The 15,925-nt window shown below is 48.7% G+C and overlaps 1 protein-coding gene across 1 annotated transcript; it reads left to right on the forward strand.

Moving 5' to 3' along the window:
- Positions 1–2,714: 2,714 nt before the first annotated feature.
- On the forward strand, positions 2,715–15,367 carry Haus4 (HAUS augmin like complex subunit 4). The gene is made up of 10 exons (XM_059273647.1): positions 2,715–3,297; positions 4,871–4,944; positions 6,735–6,877; positions 6,958–7,089; positions 7,812–7,946; positions 10,658–10,754; positions 12,854–12,999; positions 13,099–13,229; positions 14,950–15,018; positions 15,163–15,367. Exons 2-10 carry the CDS (start codon positions 4,890–4,892, stop codon positions 15,338–15,340), a joined length of 1,086 nt encoding a protein of 361 aa, XP_059129630.1. The 5' UTR covers positions 2,715–3,297; positions 4,871–4,889; the 3' UTR covers positions 15,341–15,367.
- Positions 15,368–15,925: the final 558 nt, after the last annotated feature.

The following is a 15,925-nucleotide window of genomic DNA, read 5'->3' on the forward strand; positions in this document are numbered from 1 at the left end:
TTTCAGCCTCCCGAACGCTGGGACTGGCTGGGACTGGCTGGGACTGGTGGTGTGGGTTGCAGTGTGGGTCGCAGTGCCGGACACTGAGGAGTTTTGGAGGGTGTTTGGCAGCTGGTTTGTGATAGTGAACAGTTACGGCAAAACTCTTTAAACATTTTGTGCCGAGCTGGGTCGTGGTGGCTCCAGCCTTTGCCTTTAATCCCAGCACTCGGAAGGCAGAGTCAGGAGGACCTCTGTGAGTTCCAGCCCCGTCTGGTCTACAGAGCAAGATCCAGGATAGGCACCAAAGCTACACAATGAAACCTTGTTTTAGAAAAAAAAAACAATTTTTTTTTTTTTTTGCCAAAATACTAGAATGAGTATTTTAAAAAAAATGTGTGGGAAAAGGCAGTTGACAGGAAGCATGCTATAGAGGTGGGGTTCTCGCTCAAGGACACGGGGTGGGGGGTCCGATTTGCCTTCCTTTGCTGACATTCCATTTTTGCTCATTTTGTTTTGTGAGACAGGGTCTCTGCATAGCCTTCACTGTCCTAGAAGTCACTATGTGGACCACGCTGGCCTTGAACTCACAGAGGTTCATGTCTCTACTTCCCAAGTGCTGGGATTAAAGTCCATGTCAGCATTCGGCCTTGGCTGCATTTCTGACAGCTAGGAGGCTCCTCTAACCTCCTAGCCCTCCAGAGTCTAGGGGTGAACTCTCTCCTCTCAAAGAAAGCTCACCCATGAACCCCTCCCCCCACACTTTCAGATGACCCAGGGTCCTGGCACCTACAACGCAGCCATACCCCTTCTCTGCCTCAATTTGCTGGACTCTTTCATTCATTCTAAATGTTTTCAATTTTTTCTCTCCTTTCAGGTAGAGTGAAAATAAGATTTATTTCACAGTCTCTCCTATCTATTTCTGCAGAGAAATGTCTGTCCCCTCTTGAAGTTTCTCTGGTATTTATAATCTAAACTGCCCTTTCGACACCTATTTACTGCCTTGGATTCTTTCCTTCTCATGTGTATCTTCTCAATAGGCTGTGAATTTCCTCAGGGTAGGAATTAGGTCACATTTATCTTGGTGTCTCCCAAGGCACTTAATAAAACACCTCACTTTCATAGTCTTTCTTAGCCATTATCTCATTTGATCTTTACATCAATGCTAAGAGACGGGAGTAACTAGAAATATGTTATCCCCCTTTTGACAGGAAGGAGAGCTGTAGCCCAAGGTCTCATGGCTTGAAAGGGACAAAGAGGGAAGAGATAATGGCCTATGGAGGTCTGTTCAATGCCAGGCTCCCACCACTATCTTCTCCATCCTTCTGGAAGGCAGACTTCTGTACCTTCACCTCCTCAGGGCCTCATGTGCTTCAGAAGCCCTTAGCCAAAGCCTTGTAGTTCAGTATTTAAGAACTTGAAGACTTGGGAGATGAAATTTTAGTAGATGCTTGCTATTTTGTCCTGAGCACTGTTTGCATGTAGGCCTGGCATTTAATGAGGCTGCGCTGCGGAACTGAGGGAGCATAAACAATTTTTAAAAGCCTTGGAAAATGACAGGGCACTCTAGCATTAAACACGAAACATGGCAGCTGATGCTCTGACCAAGGGCATAAAATCTTTCTGCACTGGATCGTTCCTCTGTGTATACTAGTGGAAGCCTCTACTTCTTCCTTTTTTTTGGGGGGGGGGGAGGGGGACGGGGACAGGATCTCTCTATGCAACCCTGGCTGGAACTCTCTAGGTAGACCAGTCTGTCCTCTGCCTCCCGAGTGCCGAGGTTAAAGGCCCGCGTGCACCCTAGCTCGTTCTAAAGGAAGAAGTGAACAGTTCCATCTCCTAGCACACTTTGCTCCACCGTATCTGTTTGTTTTCTTAGGTAATAGAAACAGCTCAACCATTGCTCTTTTAGAAACCTGGGTTTGATTCTCAACACCTACATAGTGGCAACTGTTACCAGTTCCAGGGGATCCGAGAGCACCAAGCATGGAAGTGGTCCACAGACATTCAGGCAAAACACCCACACACATAAATAACAGCAAAATAAACAGAGCTTGAAAAAGAGAGCTAATAACTTTGAAGCAGTTTATTTCATATAAAACTTTCACTCTGATGGGGGTGGAGGGTGGCAACTTCAACATGGTGCCCAGGCCGGGCCTTGAACTCAAGATCTTCCTGACTCAGTCGCCGGAGCAGGTGGGATGAAGGACGAGTAATACCACCACGTCCAGCTAAACATCTTATTTCCTAAAATAACTCACTTCCTGATTGGGTTCCCTTCGTTTTGTAAAACCAGTGTAGGCAGGAGTAGGGCTTGAATGAAGAATGAGAAATAAAGGCGAGGGCAGGGCCCTTAACTTGGCTGAATGGGTAAAGGAGCTTGCTGCCAAGCCTGTGACTTGAGTTCCACCCCCGGAACCTACATCTGGGAAGAACTGACAACTCCCGCAACGTCTTCTGACCTCCACAGCACACGTAGCACACACAATCAATAAAACGTGATTAAAAATAAAATAAGGGGAGGGCAGAGGAAGCAGGGCTAAGAAATTCAATAGCCAGGGGAGATGGCTCAGTGGTTAAGAGCACTGACCTCTCTTGGAGAGGGCCTGAGTTCAAGTCCCAGAACCCGCATCTGGCGGCTCACAGTCACCTGTAATATCGGTTCACAGGGCTCTGACTCCCTCTTCTGGCCTGCGTGAACACTGCACACGTGTGGCGCATGCGCGCGCCCACTTGCATAAATTAAAAAAATAAACCAGCCGTGGTGCAGGAGCCTGAGACCTTAACTCAGCGCCGGAGAGGCAGAGGCAGGCGGATCTCTGGAGTTCCAGGCCAGCTTAGTCTGTAAAGCGAGTCCCAAGACAGGGACAGCCAGGGCTACCCAGCGAGACCATATATATATATATGAATCTAAAACCGACAGCAACAACAACAACAAAAAAAACACATCCAAGAGGAAGCCGGTAAAGGTGCGATTTGTTCGAGAACCACCTAAGCTTCCAGGCTGGGCCGCTACCTCTAACTATAGCCTTCCGTGCCTTAGCCCCATTAAACCGGTAAATTGCCAACTTCCAGGCGGTTGAGCCGAGTGCGCGCTCCCGGGGCGGGGCCTCCGTTCCCGCCCAGCACAGCCCCGCCCCGCCCCGCGGCCCGGCCGATTTCAGACCGGTTCCGCCTACACTCTTGGCGGGATCGTCTAACCCCGGCAGTCCCCGGCCTCGGCGCTCGGCCAGCGAGGTGTGCAGGTTTGCTCTCGACGTCCGCGAGCTCTCGCGGCGAGGCCGCGCTCGCCCTCAGGACTCCTTGGCGGCCCAGACGGTAGGTCGGCGCCGGAGAGCGCGTTCTGCATCTTGATTATCTCGGGCCTTGTAAGGGTCACCTCTTGTGAAAACACCTGGAAAATCAATCTGCGTCCAGTGCAGCGTGCGGGGACGGCTGGGGGGCTGGAAGCTGGCCACCCCCGCGCCTGTGACTCCCGCAGCCCGCGCAGGGTGGGGTGCAGGGTGGGGTGCAGCCTGAGGTGGTGTCCTGTGGCCACTGAAGGCCGGCGGCTCCGCTGAGGACCCCGAGCCGGTTGAAACCCCCATGGCTGTGTGCCTAACCGGCCCTCAAAACTTTATTTGCAGGCGTAGCTCAACAATAAACTGAATTGGTAAAACTGAACTTAACTAAATAGCTTTTGTTGACAAGTCGATTGTTATTAATTCATAATGCAAGGTAAGAATCGTTATCGCGGTTTTGCAGGTGGAAGAGGGTTGGCACCAGAAAGCGTTTCCCTGAGCCTCACACAGAAACATCGGGGTGGCAGAGCCACAAATTAAGGCCTAGCATCGCGCTTCCTCAGCTGCATCAACGTTACAAAACAAACGACTAGTTGCTTTCATGTGACTCATAAAAGGAGCGAATAAACCGATGTTCTGCGGACCTGAAGCGTTAAGTCCCTAATAAGCTTCAGGGTCAGCCCAGCTTCGGGCTCAGCCACCTTTTGGAGGTCAGCGTGGAGCAAACCCCGGGAAAGAATGGGCAGGCGATGTTTATGTTCCTGTTCAGTTTCTCACTGCCCTCTTGATGACATTCTTTCCAAGACACTCCAGGTTCTAGCAAAACACCCATAGTGTGTCCACTCTGCAGTCTGCAGTACACTGTTGTGACCTCCTCTAGGTGCACTTTACTAGGGCTGTTATAGTGGTTCAACTGTCTGCCACTCCTGTCCCCAGGCAAACAGCTCTTCCATGAGAGGACAGAGTCAGAGAAGCGCCACAAACCAGTGAGATGCTCCATAGCTGAGCTGTCACTGGGGAAGAGGCACACTTGGACCCCCCCACTCCCCAGTTTACTGGGAACATGAGTGCAACAGTTTGTAATGCTAGGGGGCAGCCTTCCTTTAGACCTTAGTGGACTGGGTGGGGTGGGGGTGAGGCAGCGTAGTTTCTTTAGAAAGAGACATTATTTTGTTCTTTTCTTTCTTTCTTTCTTTTTGTTTTTTTGAGACAGGGTTTCTCAGTATAGCTTTGGAACCTGTCCTGGAACTCACTCTGTAGACCAGGCTGGCCTCGAACTCACAGAGATCCGCCTGCCTCTGCCTTCCGGGTGCTGGGATCAAAGGTGTGCGCCGCCACTGCCAGGCAGACATTTTGTTCTTGAAATATAAGGTATTCTGGCACTTTTATTTTGGGACCCCTGATGTCTGATATAGCCCTTCTCTAGAAGAAACATCTCTGAGCAAGATGTGGGGGTGCACTCGGGAGGCAGAGGCAGTCGAAGATCGGAAGTTCAAGGCTTGCCTCCGTGGCACGGAGTTTGAGACCAGCCTGGGCTTGTGAGACTGCCTGAGGTAGCGTGACCCAGAGCGGCCGGGGGTTTGTTCATCTTAAAGTTTCCTTCCGTACAGATACCACCAAGAAAGTCAGATGGCATCTGGAGATTTCTGCTCACCTGGAGAAGGGGTGGAGATCCTGCAGCAAGGTAAGGGTAGATGTCTGCAGAAGGCGTCTCCAGGGCTCTTGTCTAGATTCTTGCCTCCCGGGATGAAGAGGGTGCATCCCCCAATTCTGAGGAAGGTAGAATTCAGGAGGCTCTGGAGGACTTGGTTTGAGAAGCGGGTTGGACCAACTGTTCCTGCGGATTCAGTATCCGCTTGTGCGGTAGATGCTGCGTGCCGCGCTGTATTGGCAACATATTGCCAAGGTAAGGGTGGTTGGCCTGTCCCTTAATGGCTTCTTTCCTGCTTGTGTGTTCATGTTTCTCTTGTAGCCCAGGCTGGCCTTGAACTTCCGATTCTCCTGCCTCTACCTCACAGTTCAGAGATTATGAGTGTGTGCCACCACACCTAACTTTCTGCCTGAAAATGAAAATAAAGGATTTGTTATTTCCTAAAATGACTTAGGATATAATAATCCAAAAAGGAAACATCTTCGTGTTTGGTAGGTAATGGTAAAAGACCTCTTCAGAAAGCCCCTGGGCGAGAGATTTTGGAAAGAAGGGGCCTTGAGCAGATAGGGTAACTGGAGGACACTGACCCCTTGTGGGCTCTCTCCTGCCTGTGCTGATTTGTGTCTACATGGGTTGGTTGCTCAGCTCTGCTCACAAGGACAGAGTTCTAAGCAGTCGGTTAATTTCTTCTACCTTTTCTCAGCTTTGCTTACGCAACTGATGAGGTCTCATCCACAGTTGGAATTTGCCAGGTCTGTTTTCCCCCTCTTCCTCAAGAACTCTAATGATTCTGGCCAGGCTCCGTGTTGCATGCCTGTAATCCCAGCATTTAGGTGGGTGAGGCAGGAGGATCAAATTCAAAGCCAGCCTGGGGCTACACAGAACACCTTAAAAAAAAAAAAAAAAAAAAAAAAAAAAGATTGTAGTAACTTTGTGTGGATGAGGTATTTTGGTTACTGGTGATTTGTACTAAAGAGTCAGTCTCAGTCTCTCTCTCTCTCTCTCTCTCTCTTTCTCTCTCTCTCAGAGCTAGGAAGCAAACCAAGTCCTCAGCAAGCACGTGCTCTACCCTCTACTCCTGCATTCCCGTTTACCAAGACCTTAACTTTGGAACCGGGGCTGTAGCTGGTGGTAGAACCCCTGCTTAACGTGTCCCTGGCAGCGCACACCTTACTTTACCAGACACTTGTTTCCCCTTGGTTAATGTCCTCATAGATAAAGTAAATACTTGCTAATCTGAGCATCATTTCCGGTTTATTTGTGACTGTGTTTTGAGGCAGGGTTTCACAAGGTCACACAGGGTCCTCTGGAAGTCACTTAGCCCAAGCTGGCCTCGAACTCCTAATTCTCCTTCTCCTGCCTCAGTCTCCCTGATGCTGAGATTCCAAGTGTGTGCCACCACACCAAATACTTGTTTTATATTTATTTGTGTGGGCGCTGAAGCGTGGTGATGTTCAGGAGTCGGTGATCTCATTCCACCGTGTGGTTTCCGGGGAGTGGACTCAGGTCATCAGGCTTGGTGACAGTACCTTTACCAGCTAAGCCGTCTAAACAGCAACTATTTGTTTTGACCCTGTGTTCTCAGGCTGATTTCAAACTCTTGGGTTTAAAGGATGACCTCCTACCTCAGTCTCCCGAGCAGCAGGGACTTCAGATATATGTCATTGCCCTGGCTTTATTTTTCCACTTAAATCCCATTTTATTTAGAGAATTTCCCTACTCAAAGCCAGGGTTGTCTTTGTTTGTTTGTTTGTTTCAGAAGTAAGTGATGTTCTGCCCAATTAAAGCAAGGAGTCCATGTGTTTGCTTTGTCGTTTTTTAAGTGTGTGACAAGCAGTTTCCTCCTTGTGCCCTGACTGAAGAGGACCTGATTCAGAACCCGTATTTCAGCCAGCTGTTGCTCAGCCTCTCACAGCATCTGGATGAAAGTGGCTTAAGCCTCACCCTGGCGAAAGAGCAGGCCCAGGTAAGGCCCCTGGGAGAAGATGGCGGGAGGAAGGTCAGGAGAGAGAAGAGTCTCAGACGGGGGTTCTGTCTTGTTTGGAGGCGTGGAATGAAGTTCGGTTGCATAAGACAGCATGGCTGAGGTACGAGATCTTACAGAGAGTCATCCAAGAGCTGCTTGTGGACTACTATGTGAAGGCACAAGACACAAATCTGACGTCGGAAGACAAAAAGGTGAGGCCGAAGGAGTGGGGTAGTGTGGTTACAGCGGTGAGAGCCACCAGGGTAGCGGCTGTGGCAGCGTGTGACTGTTACCCAGGGCTTGGGAGGCTGTGGGAAGAGCCGCAGTGTGGACATGTGAGGCCAGCCTGGGCAACACGGTGAGACCCTGTAGGAAGAGAGGAAAGGAGGAAAGAAAGAATGGACACAGAGAGAGAGGAAGGAGGTGAGGGGGGTGGAGGGAGAGAGGAGAGGAGGTGGGACGGGTGGAGGGAGAGAGGAAGGGAGTTGGGGGCGGCGGAGGGAACCTAAAGTGGTGACTTGAGGACTTTGAAAAGTGTGAGAAGAGGTGCACGGTGGGGTAAAAGAAGTGGGGATGAAGTTCTTTTTGTTCTGTTCTTTTGAGACAGGGTGTAGCCCTCATTGTGTAGCCCTGGCTGGCCTGGAACTGGCCATGTAAACCAGGCTATCCCCAACCTCCCAGCGATCTGCCTGCCTCTGCTTCCTGAGTGCTGAGATTAAAGGCCAAGGCAAAAGTTGTTTGTTTTTTGAGACAGGGTTTCTCTGTGTATCCTTGACAGTCCTGGCACTCGCTCTGTAGACCAGGCTGGCCTCGAACTCACATAGATAGTCCTGCCTCCTGAGTGCTAGGATTAAAGGCATGTGCCACCGCTGTCCAGCTAAGTCAAAAGTTTTATAGTCATCTTTTTTTTTTTTTTTTGTCTTCTTATTCTCAGTTTCATGAGACCCTTGAACAGCGACTGCTTGTGACTGAACTCACACAACTTTCAGGGCCTGGCCAGGAGACGGAGATGCCCCCACTGCTCGGACTCGAGAAGGCTGACCTCCTGGGGCTCATGCCACCCTCACAGGTGGGAAGCAGACACTGGAGCAAGTCTTTGCAGTTCTTTTATCTCAGTTGTCCCTCGGTCTCTCCATCTCTTCCTACAGGATCTCATGTGTTTAATCAGGTTGGCCTTGAACTTTGGAGCTTCCTGGTTCCACCTCCCAGGTGCTGGGCCTGCAGGCATGCACCACCATGCTTGATTTGTGAGGTACTGGGCATCAGACCTAAGGCCTCTTGTGTGCCAGGCTCAAGAAAAATCTTACACACAAGAACGGAGTATCTGAAAAACTACATCTAGCAATGCATTTTTTTTTGTTTGAAACTAGAGCATTTACATGATGCTTGGATGCGCTGGGTGCTCCGTCACTGCCCTCTCGGGTTTAGCTGGTGTTCCTTCACAGAGTCCACGTCTGAGTCTGTGACAGACAGTTTTAGATGCCCCATTTGCCCAACCCCGGTAGTGTTTCTGTCCGTCTCTGCTCCAGTTACTCATTCTGTGCTTGGCAGGGCAGCCCTGTTTGCACCAGGTGATGCCTGAAGGAGGCAGGCCTCAGGGCCTCCGTGGCCACACAGGGTGTGCGTCTTACTGAGATACATCTTAATGAGGTGCACAGGCGAAGTCCCCATGGTCATCTTGCTCTGCCACTCAAGCAGAGACTGAAAGAGTGAAAAGCAGTATTGTTATAAAATCATGTTGAGGCTGTTACACTCTCCTTGCTCACTCTCTCATTTTCAAATATATATGAGTGTTTTGCCTACATGTATGTCTCTGCACCACACGTCTGAGGAGGCCAGGAAAGGGTGTTTCATCTCCTCGTGTTGCTTTCTCTACAGCACATCGGCTGACCTGAGCTTGCTGCCACCTTGCTGCTGAGGCCAAGGCTGGGCCGAGCCTTGAGTCTTGTGGCCTCTGCTGCTGCCCCAATGTCTGGAGCCAAATGTTTTTTTAACTAAGTCTCTATCAGATGCTGGGGTGAAAACCCGCTAGCTCCGAGAGTCAGAGAAAGCAGCAGGATGACCTTCCTCTGCAGTCATCTCAGAAAGAGGGTTTCTCCTACACCTTCTGAAACAAACAAAATTCTTCCAACCGGATGTCCCTCCCTTCTACTTCTTGTGGGTCTCTCCGACCTCCCAACTTCCCCTCACTGTGTATGGTTACTTCAGTCAACTGGTTGCTTGCTCTGTCTCTTGACATATGGTTGATTTTATGTAAATAACGAAATCTTGGAGTTCACAGTGTGATCAGATATCCCGCAACACCCTGGAACTGGAGTTAAAGCTGTTGTAAGCTGGGAAGCAAACCTGGATCCTCTGGGAGAGCACCCAGTGCTCTCCACCACTGAGCTGTCTTACATTCTTGCCCCTTTTAAAAGCATTTTTGGGAGACAAGACTTAACTGTGTAGTTGTGGCTGGATGAACTCTCTGTGTAGATCATGCTGGCCTTGAACCCACAGAGATACTCCTGCCTCTGCCTCCTGAGTGAGTGCTGTGAATAAACGCGTGTTCTATCTGTCCTGGCCCATCCCCTTGGTTTTTCTGAGACAGGGTATCACTATGTAGGCCAGACTGGCTTCAGACTGTCCTCAACTCATGACCAGAAGTTCACTGTCATCCTTGGCTACTTAGTGAGTTAAGACCTGTTTGGGCTTCATGAGACTGCCTTTAAAATAAAAAGACTCAAATCAATAGAGGTATTTCAAAAGTAGAGACTGCTGCTGGGAGGTGGCCCAGTGCATGAGCACATACTGCTCTGGCAGAGGACCTGAGTTCAGTTCCCGGACCAGCTTGGGGCAGATCATAATTGCTTGTAATTCTAGCTCCAGGGGTTCTGACACCCACTTCTGGACTCCACAGGCACCTACACTCCCATGTACATGTTCCCCCACACAGACGTAAACATATCAATAAATCCTTAAGAAGGAATCCTAACACTTGGGAGGCAGATGCAGGTAGATCTCTGAGTTCGAGTCCAATCTGATCTATATAGCTAGTTCCAGGCCAGCCAGAGACACAACACAGTAAGACCCTGTCTCAGAAACAAAACCAAGTGAGTAGAGGCTCATGCCTATAAACCCAGTGCTTGGGGGCTGAAGCAGAGAGTTGTGAGTTCAAAGCCAGCCTGGGTCTGTGTAACAAGTGTATCCCAGAAAACAAACAACAAAGCCAGGTGTGGTGGTGCACACCTTTAATCCCAGCACTCGGGAGGCAGAGGCAGACAGATCTCTGTGAATTTGAGGCCAGCCTGGGCTACATAGTGAGTTCCAGGACAGCCAGGGCTATGTAGAGAGGCCAAAAAAATCAACAACAATAAGAAAACAACAATCATAAACAGATAAATAAAATGATAACCTCCAGTAGCACTCTGAACATTGTCTAGGCACTGGGTACTTGATAGTTTCATTATATCAGCTTAAACCACTCCCAGGGATGGGGAGATGCTTAGTGGTGGAACCCGTGCCTAGCATGCCCAGGGTCCTGAGTTCCATACCCACCATGGAAGAACAAACAGAACCATTGGTAGGATTTCACTGTATGAATATAGCATAATTTGCTTGCTTAGTGTTAGAATTTATGTTTTGGAGACAGGGTCTCATGTAGTCTTTGGCCTTGGTCCCCCAAATACCTCCATCCCATGCTCTCTGATGCCATTTCTTTGGTTATTTGTGAGGCGGCCCGTGTCCTTAGGTCCATTAGCGAGGTGTTCCTAGTGCCAGTGGTCTGTGTGCTCTCTTTAGGACTTTGTGTGGATGAGAGCTCGGCTCCAGCTGGAGGTGGAGGAGCAGCTCAAGAGGAAGAGCTTCACTCTGCTGTGCTACCACGACCCCAGTTCAGGTGAGAGCCGCCTGTCCTGTCCAGGCTCCTTGGCTGGCCTGCTTTTCAGTTTGATAAGGGTTTGAGACAAGTCTGAGACAGGGTTTCTCTGTGTGGCCCTGGCTGTCCTGGAACTCTCTGTAGACCAGGCGGGCCTCGAACTCACAGAGATCTGCCTGGGAGGCTTAATATTAATTATAAATGCTCGGTTGGTAGCTCAGGCTTATTACTAACTAGTTCTTACACTTAAATTAACCCATGATTCTTATTTATGTTTAGTCACGTGCCTTGGTACCTTTTCTTCGTAAGGCATTCTCATCTTGCTCCCTCTGCCTCTGGCTGGCAACTCTCTGACTCCGCCCTCCTTCCCATCATTCTCAGTTTGGCTTTCCTGCCTAACGTCCTGCCCAGCTTCTGGCCTGTCAGCTTTTTTTTTTTTTTTTTTTTTTTTTTTAAAGATTTATTTATTACATACACAGCATATATGACTGAAGGCCAGAAGAGGGCACCAGATCTCATTACAGATGGTTGTGAGCCACCATGTGGTTGCTGGGAATTGAACTCAGGACCTCTGGAAGAGCAGTCAGTGCTCTTAACCTCTGAGCCATCTCTCCAGCCCCTGTCAGCTTTTTATTAACCAGTGAGAGTAACACATATTCATAGTGTAGAAAAGGATTGTTCACAGCAGTTTTCCAAGTGTTGGGATTATTGGCATGACCCACCATGCCCAGTTTTGACTACTCTGACTGAGACATTAGAATCAGAAATGTTTGTTTCCTAGGTAGTAGGATTAAAACAAATACTTTTGTAAGGACTCCTTTTAGTTGTGAAGGTGCTGAGCTGGGTGGCGTCTTCTCACTTCAGGAAAAGATGAATTGCTTTCTCCGAAGGATCAGAATGGCAGTGAGCACAGTTCAGTGTATCTGTGTCCTCCTTATCTTTATTTTGTGGAGTACAGGCTGTAGAGATGTTCAGTGGCTAAGAGTCCCCTGCTCTTTGCAGAGGACCTGAGTTCGATTCCCAGCACCCATGTCAGGAGGCTCACAGATGCTTAGAACCCCAGCTCTATGAGATCTGGTGCCCTCTTCTGGACTCACACGTGCACAAAGCCATATACACATGTGTACACATAATGTAAAAATACAGAACACATAAATAAAGGATTGGAAGGCTTGGGTTGGAGAAATGACTCATCAGTTAAGAGCAGTTGGCTGTTTTTGCGGAGGACATTCCCAGCAGCCACAGTGGGCAGTTCACAACTGCCTGTAACTCCAGTTCCAGGAGCATTGTGATACCTCTGGCCTTTGTAGGCATCTGTACTCACATGCACACACACACACCCCCATTACATAATTAAAAAGAAACCTAAATAAGCTGGGTATGATGGCCCATGCCTTTAATCCCAGCACTCTGGGACACAAGCAGATGGATCTCTTAGTTCCAGGCCAGCTGGTCTTCATAGTAAATTCGAAGGCAGCCCGGGCTACATGGTGAGATCCTTTATCAACAAACAAACAAACAAAAACACGGGACTACCTAGCTTCCTAGGGGCTGTAGCGGGCTGATTACTTTGAATTCCTGGGCAGCCTGGGCTACAGCGTGGGAGAGCCTAACTATAAGATGCAGACACTGTTAGAAAAGCAGGAAAGAGGAGCTGGAGAGATGGCTCAGTGATTAAGAGCACTGGCTGCTTTTCCAGAGGTCCTGAGTTCAATTCCCAGCACCCACATGGTGGCTCACAGCCATCTATTGTGGGGTCTGATACCCTCTTCTGGTGTAAAGTCGTACATGCAGATAAAGCATTCATATACATAAAACAAATTTAAAAAAAAGAAGAAGGAAAAGGAAAAGCAGGGAAGAGGGAGGAATTAGGAACTAGGACAGGGCATTAGACAAATGTCCTTGTAAAGTTTTTTTTTTCCAAGACAGGGTTTCTCTGTGTAGCCCTGGCTGTCCTGGAACTCCCTCTGTAGCCCAGGCTGGCTTTGAACTCACAGAGATCCGCCTGCCTCTGCCTCTTGCGTGCTGGGACTAAAGATGTGCACCACCCCCGCCTGGCTGACGGAGGCCCTTGTAGGGTGGTGTCTACTGGGCTTTCCTGTCCTCCTGTCTCTGCCCAGACACTGATGGAGAAACGCTGAAAGCCGCGAAGGTGTGGAAACTGTCAGAGGTCCTGGTGGGAGAGAAGCAGCAGTGCCTGGAGGCCAAGAGCCAGCAGAAGGAGCAGCTGGTGCTGCTGGAGAAGAAGAGGGCCACCTACTCCCAGGTTTGTTGGGAGTGGCCTGCTCTCCTGCTTTGACCCCAGGAGCCCTTCGGGTAAGCCGAGGCTTCTCATGGCCTGTTTGTCCTTCCTCCCGGGGCTCAGGTGCTTCTCCGCTGCCTCACCTTGCTGCAGAGACTTCTGCAGGAGCATCGGCTGAAGACTCAGTCTGAGCTGGACCGCATCAATGCCCAGTACCTGGAAATCAAGTGCAGTGCCATGATCCTTAAGATGAGGTGAGCTGTGAGCCTGGGTTCTGTCTCCCTGCCACTCCTCCACCCCTGTTTCCTCATCTCTCTTCACCATGCCGAGTACCAGTGGGTCCCAAGAAGTGTCACCCGGCAGTATAATTAGCCTTTCTTTGTGGTAACCAAAAGCTTTCTACTCTCAGCCTTTTACTGTGAGGTCAGTTGCTTGGGGATTCATGGTGACTTTGTCTATCTCATTTCTATATTTTGACTATGGCTAGCTACTCTGGATTTTTTTTTTTTTTTTTTTTTTTTTTTTTTTTGAGATAGGGTCTCACTATGTAGTCCTGGCTAACTGGCTGGCCTGAAACTCACTACATTGGCCAGGCTGAGTTTGAACTCAGAGATCCACCTGCCTCTGCCTATTGAATGCTGAGGTTAAAGGCGTGCGCCACCACAGCAGGGGTTAACTGTTCTTTTTTAAAAATTCTGTTTCAGTTTATTTTTATTTTGTTAAGTGTATGAGTGTTAGGATTGCATGAATGACCTCTGGTGGCCACAGAGATCGGAAGAAGGTGTCGATTCCCTGGAACTGGAGTTCTAGGCAGTTGTGAGCTGCCTTGTGGGTGCTGGGAACTGAACCTAGATCTTATGCAAGAGTAACAAATGCTCTTAACCACTGAGCAATCTCTCCAGCCCCCAATTTATTGGCCATTCTTTTTTTTTTTTTTTTTTTTTAAAGATTTATTTTATTTATTATGTATACAATGTTCTGTCTGCATGTATCCTTTCAGGCCAGAAGAGGGCACCAGATCTCATTACAGATGGTTGTGAGCTACCATGTGGTTGCTGGGAATTGAACTCAGGACCTCTGGAAGAATAGACAGTGCTCTTAACCTCTGAGCCATCTCTCCAGCCCTATTGGCCATTCTTAACTGTACTTAAAGAAGTTTGTAGGCTGGCAAGATGGCTCAGAGGTTAAGAGCACTGGCTGCTCTTCCAGAGGTCCTGAGTTCAATTCCCAGCAACCACATGGTGGCTCACAACCATCTATAATGAGATCTGGTGCCCTCTTCCGGTGTTCTGCATGTACGCAGGCAGAATACTTTATACATAATAAATAAATCTTTTTTATTTATTTATTTTTTTGTTTTTCGAGACAGGGTTTCTCTGTGTAGCTTTGCACCTTTTCTGGAACTCACTCTGTAGACCAGGCTGGCCTCGAACTCACAGAGATCCACCTGCCTCTGCCTCCCCGAGTGCTGGGATTAAAGGTGTGCGTCACTACCACCTGGCTTTAATAAATAAATCTTTTTTTTTAATTAATTTATTTATTTTATGTGCATTGGTGTTTTGCCTGCATGTATGTTTGTGTGAGGGTGTTGGATCCTCTGGAACTAGAGTTACAGACAGTTGTGAGCTGCCATGTGGTTGTTGGGAATTGAACTCAGGATCTCTGGAAGAATAGACAGTGCTCTTAACCTCTGGGCCACCCCTCCAGCCCCTTAATAAATAAATTAAAAAAAAAAAATTAGTGTGTGTGTGTGTGTGTGTGTGTGTGTGTATGTCCCACAGTGCATGTCGAGGTCAGAGGACAACTCTGTGGATCCAGTTCTCATCTTCCACCTTTACATGGGTTCCAGAGATTAAACTCAGTTGTTAGGCTAATGCTGCCAGCACTTTTACCCACTGAACCCTCTTGCTGCCCCCCTAAACTCTTGTTTGGTTTGGGATCTTCCACAGAACATTTCTTTCTTCCCTCTGTCAGGATGGAGGAGCTGAAGATTTTGTCTGACACTTACAGTGCTGAGAAAGTGGAAGTGCATTGTCTCATTAGGTAAGAGCCCCTAAGAGCCAGACACAGCTGTTCACGGCCTGTTCCCCGGCTCTTCAGACGTGTTCATGGTGACATGTTTCTGTACTTGTCTGTTTTCTGAGGACTTACGTACTTCTGTTGAACTTTCTCTGCCGGGGCTCTTAGGGACCGTTTGGAGGGAGCCATTCGCCTACAAGAGCAGGACATGGAGAAGTCGAGACTGGCCCTGAAAACCTACGAGGTCCTGGGAGAAGACTTTGAGAACCTGGTGAAGGAGTACACCCAGCTCAAACTGGCGGTGGAGAACAAGCGTTGGGCTCTCCAGGAGTTTAGCAAGGCCTGACCCCTGAGTTGGGTGTAGGCAGAGCCAGGAAGCATGGATTCTACATGGCCACCACCTCCTCTTCCTGCTCAACGGACCACCTCCCCTGTAAGGGAATGTGGGGACACTTGCTTAAAACACTGCAGTCATAACAGCCTCCTGGTTTCCTTGTTCACAATGACTGGGTCTCTTCTGAAAAATGTAGCTATCAGATTTATATAATTTTATGCATATTTGTTTGTATCAGCCCTATGTGATATTATTTTCTGAATAAAGTAGTAATATTATGTCTTAAGATTTTAGTCATTTTCCTTGCAAAGATGGAAAAAGAGCATTGAAGTGTGTGTGGGTGTGGTGGTTTGAGTAAGAACGGCCCCTGTAGGCCAATATATTTGAATGCTTAGTTACCATGGAGTGAACTCTTTGATAGGATTAGAAGGATTAGGAGGTGTGGCCTTGGAGGAAGTGTGTGTGTTGGCGGGAGGGGGTTTGGGGGTGGCAGCAGCTTTGAAGTTTGAAAGCCCATGCCAGGTCCAGGGTCTCTGCTTATGGATCAGGACGTAGCTCTCAGCTACCGCTCTAGCGTCACGCATGCCGCCATGCTTC

This window comes from Peromyscus eremicus, chromosome 9, assembly GCF_949786415.1.
Source record: "Peromyscus eremicus chromosome 9, PerEre_H2_v1, whole genome shotgun sequence".
NCBI lineage: Eukaryota > Metazoa > Chordata > Mammalia > Rodentia > Cricetidae > Peromyscus > Peromyscus eremicus.

What these genes read in the sequence shown, in the direction of transcription:
- Haus4 (XM_059273647.1), top strand. Translation starts at nt 4,890, where the DNA reads ATGGCATCTGGAGATTTCTGCTCACCTGGAGAAGGGGTGGAGATCCTG. An exon ending in TGACGTCGGAAGACAAAAAG is followed by an intron (nt 7,090 to 7,811) that starts GTGAGGCCGAAG and finishes TCTTATTCTCAG; the next exon opens with TTTCATGAGACCCTTGAACA. An exon ending in GGCTCATGCCACCCTCACAG is followed by an intron (nt 7,947 to 10,657) that starts GTGGGAAGCAGA and finishes TGCTCTCTTTAG; the next exon opens with GACTTTGTGTGGATGAGAGC.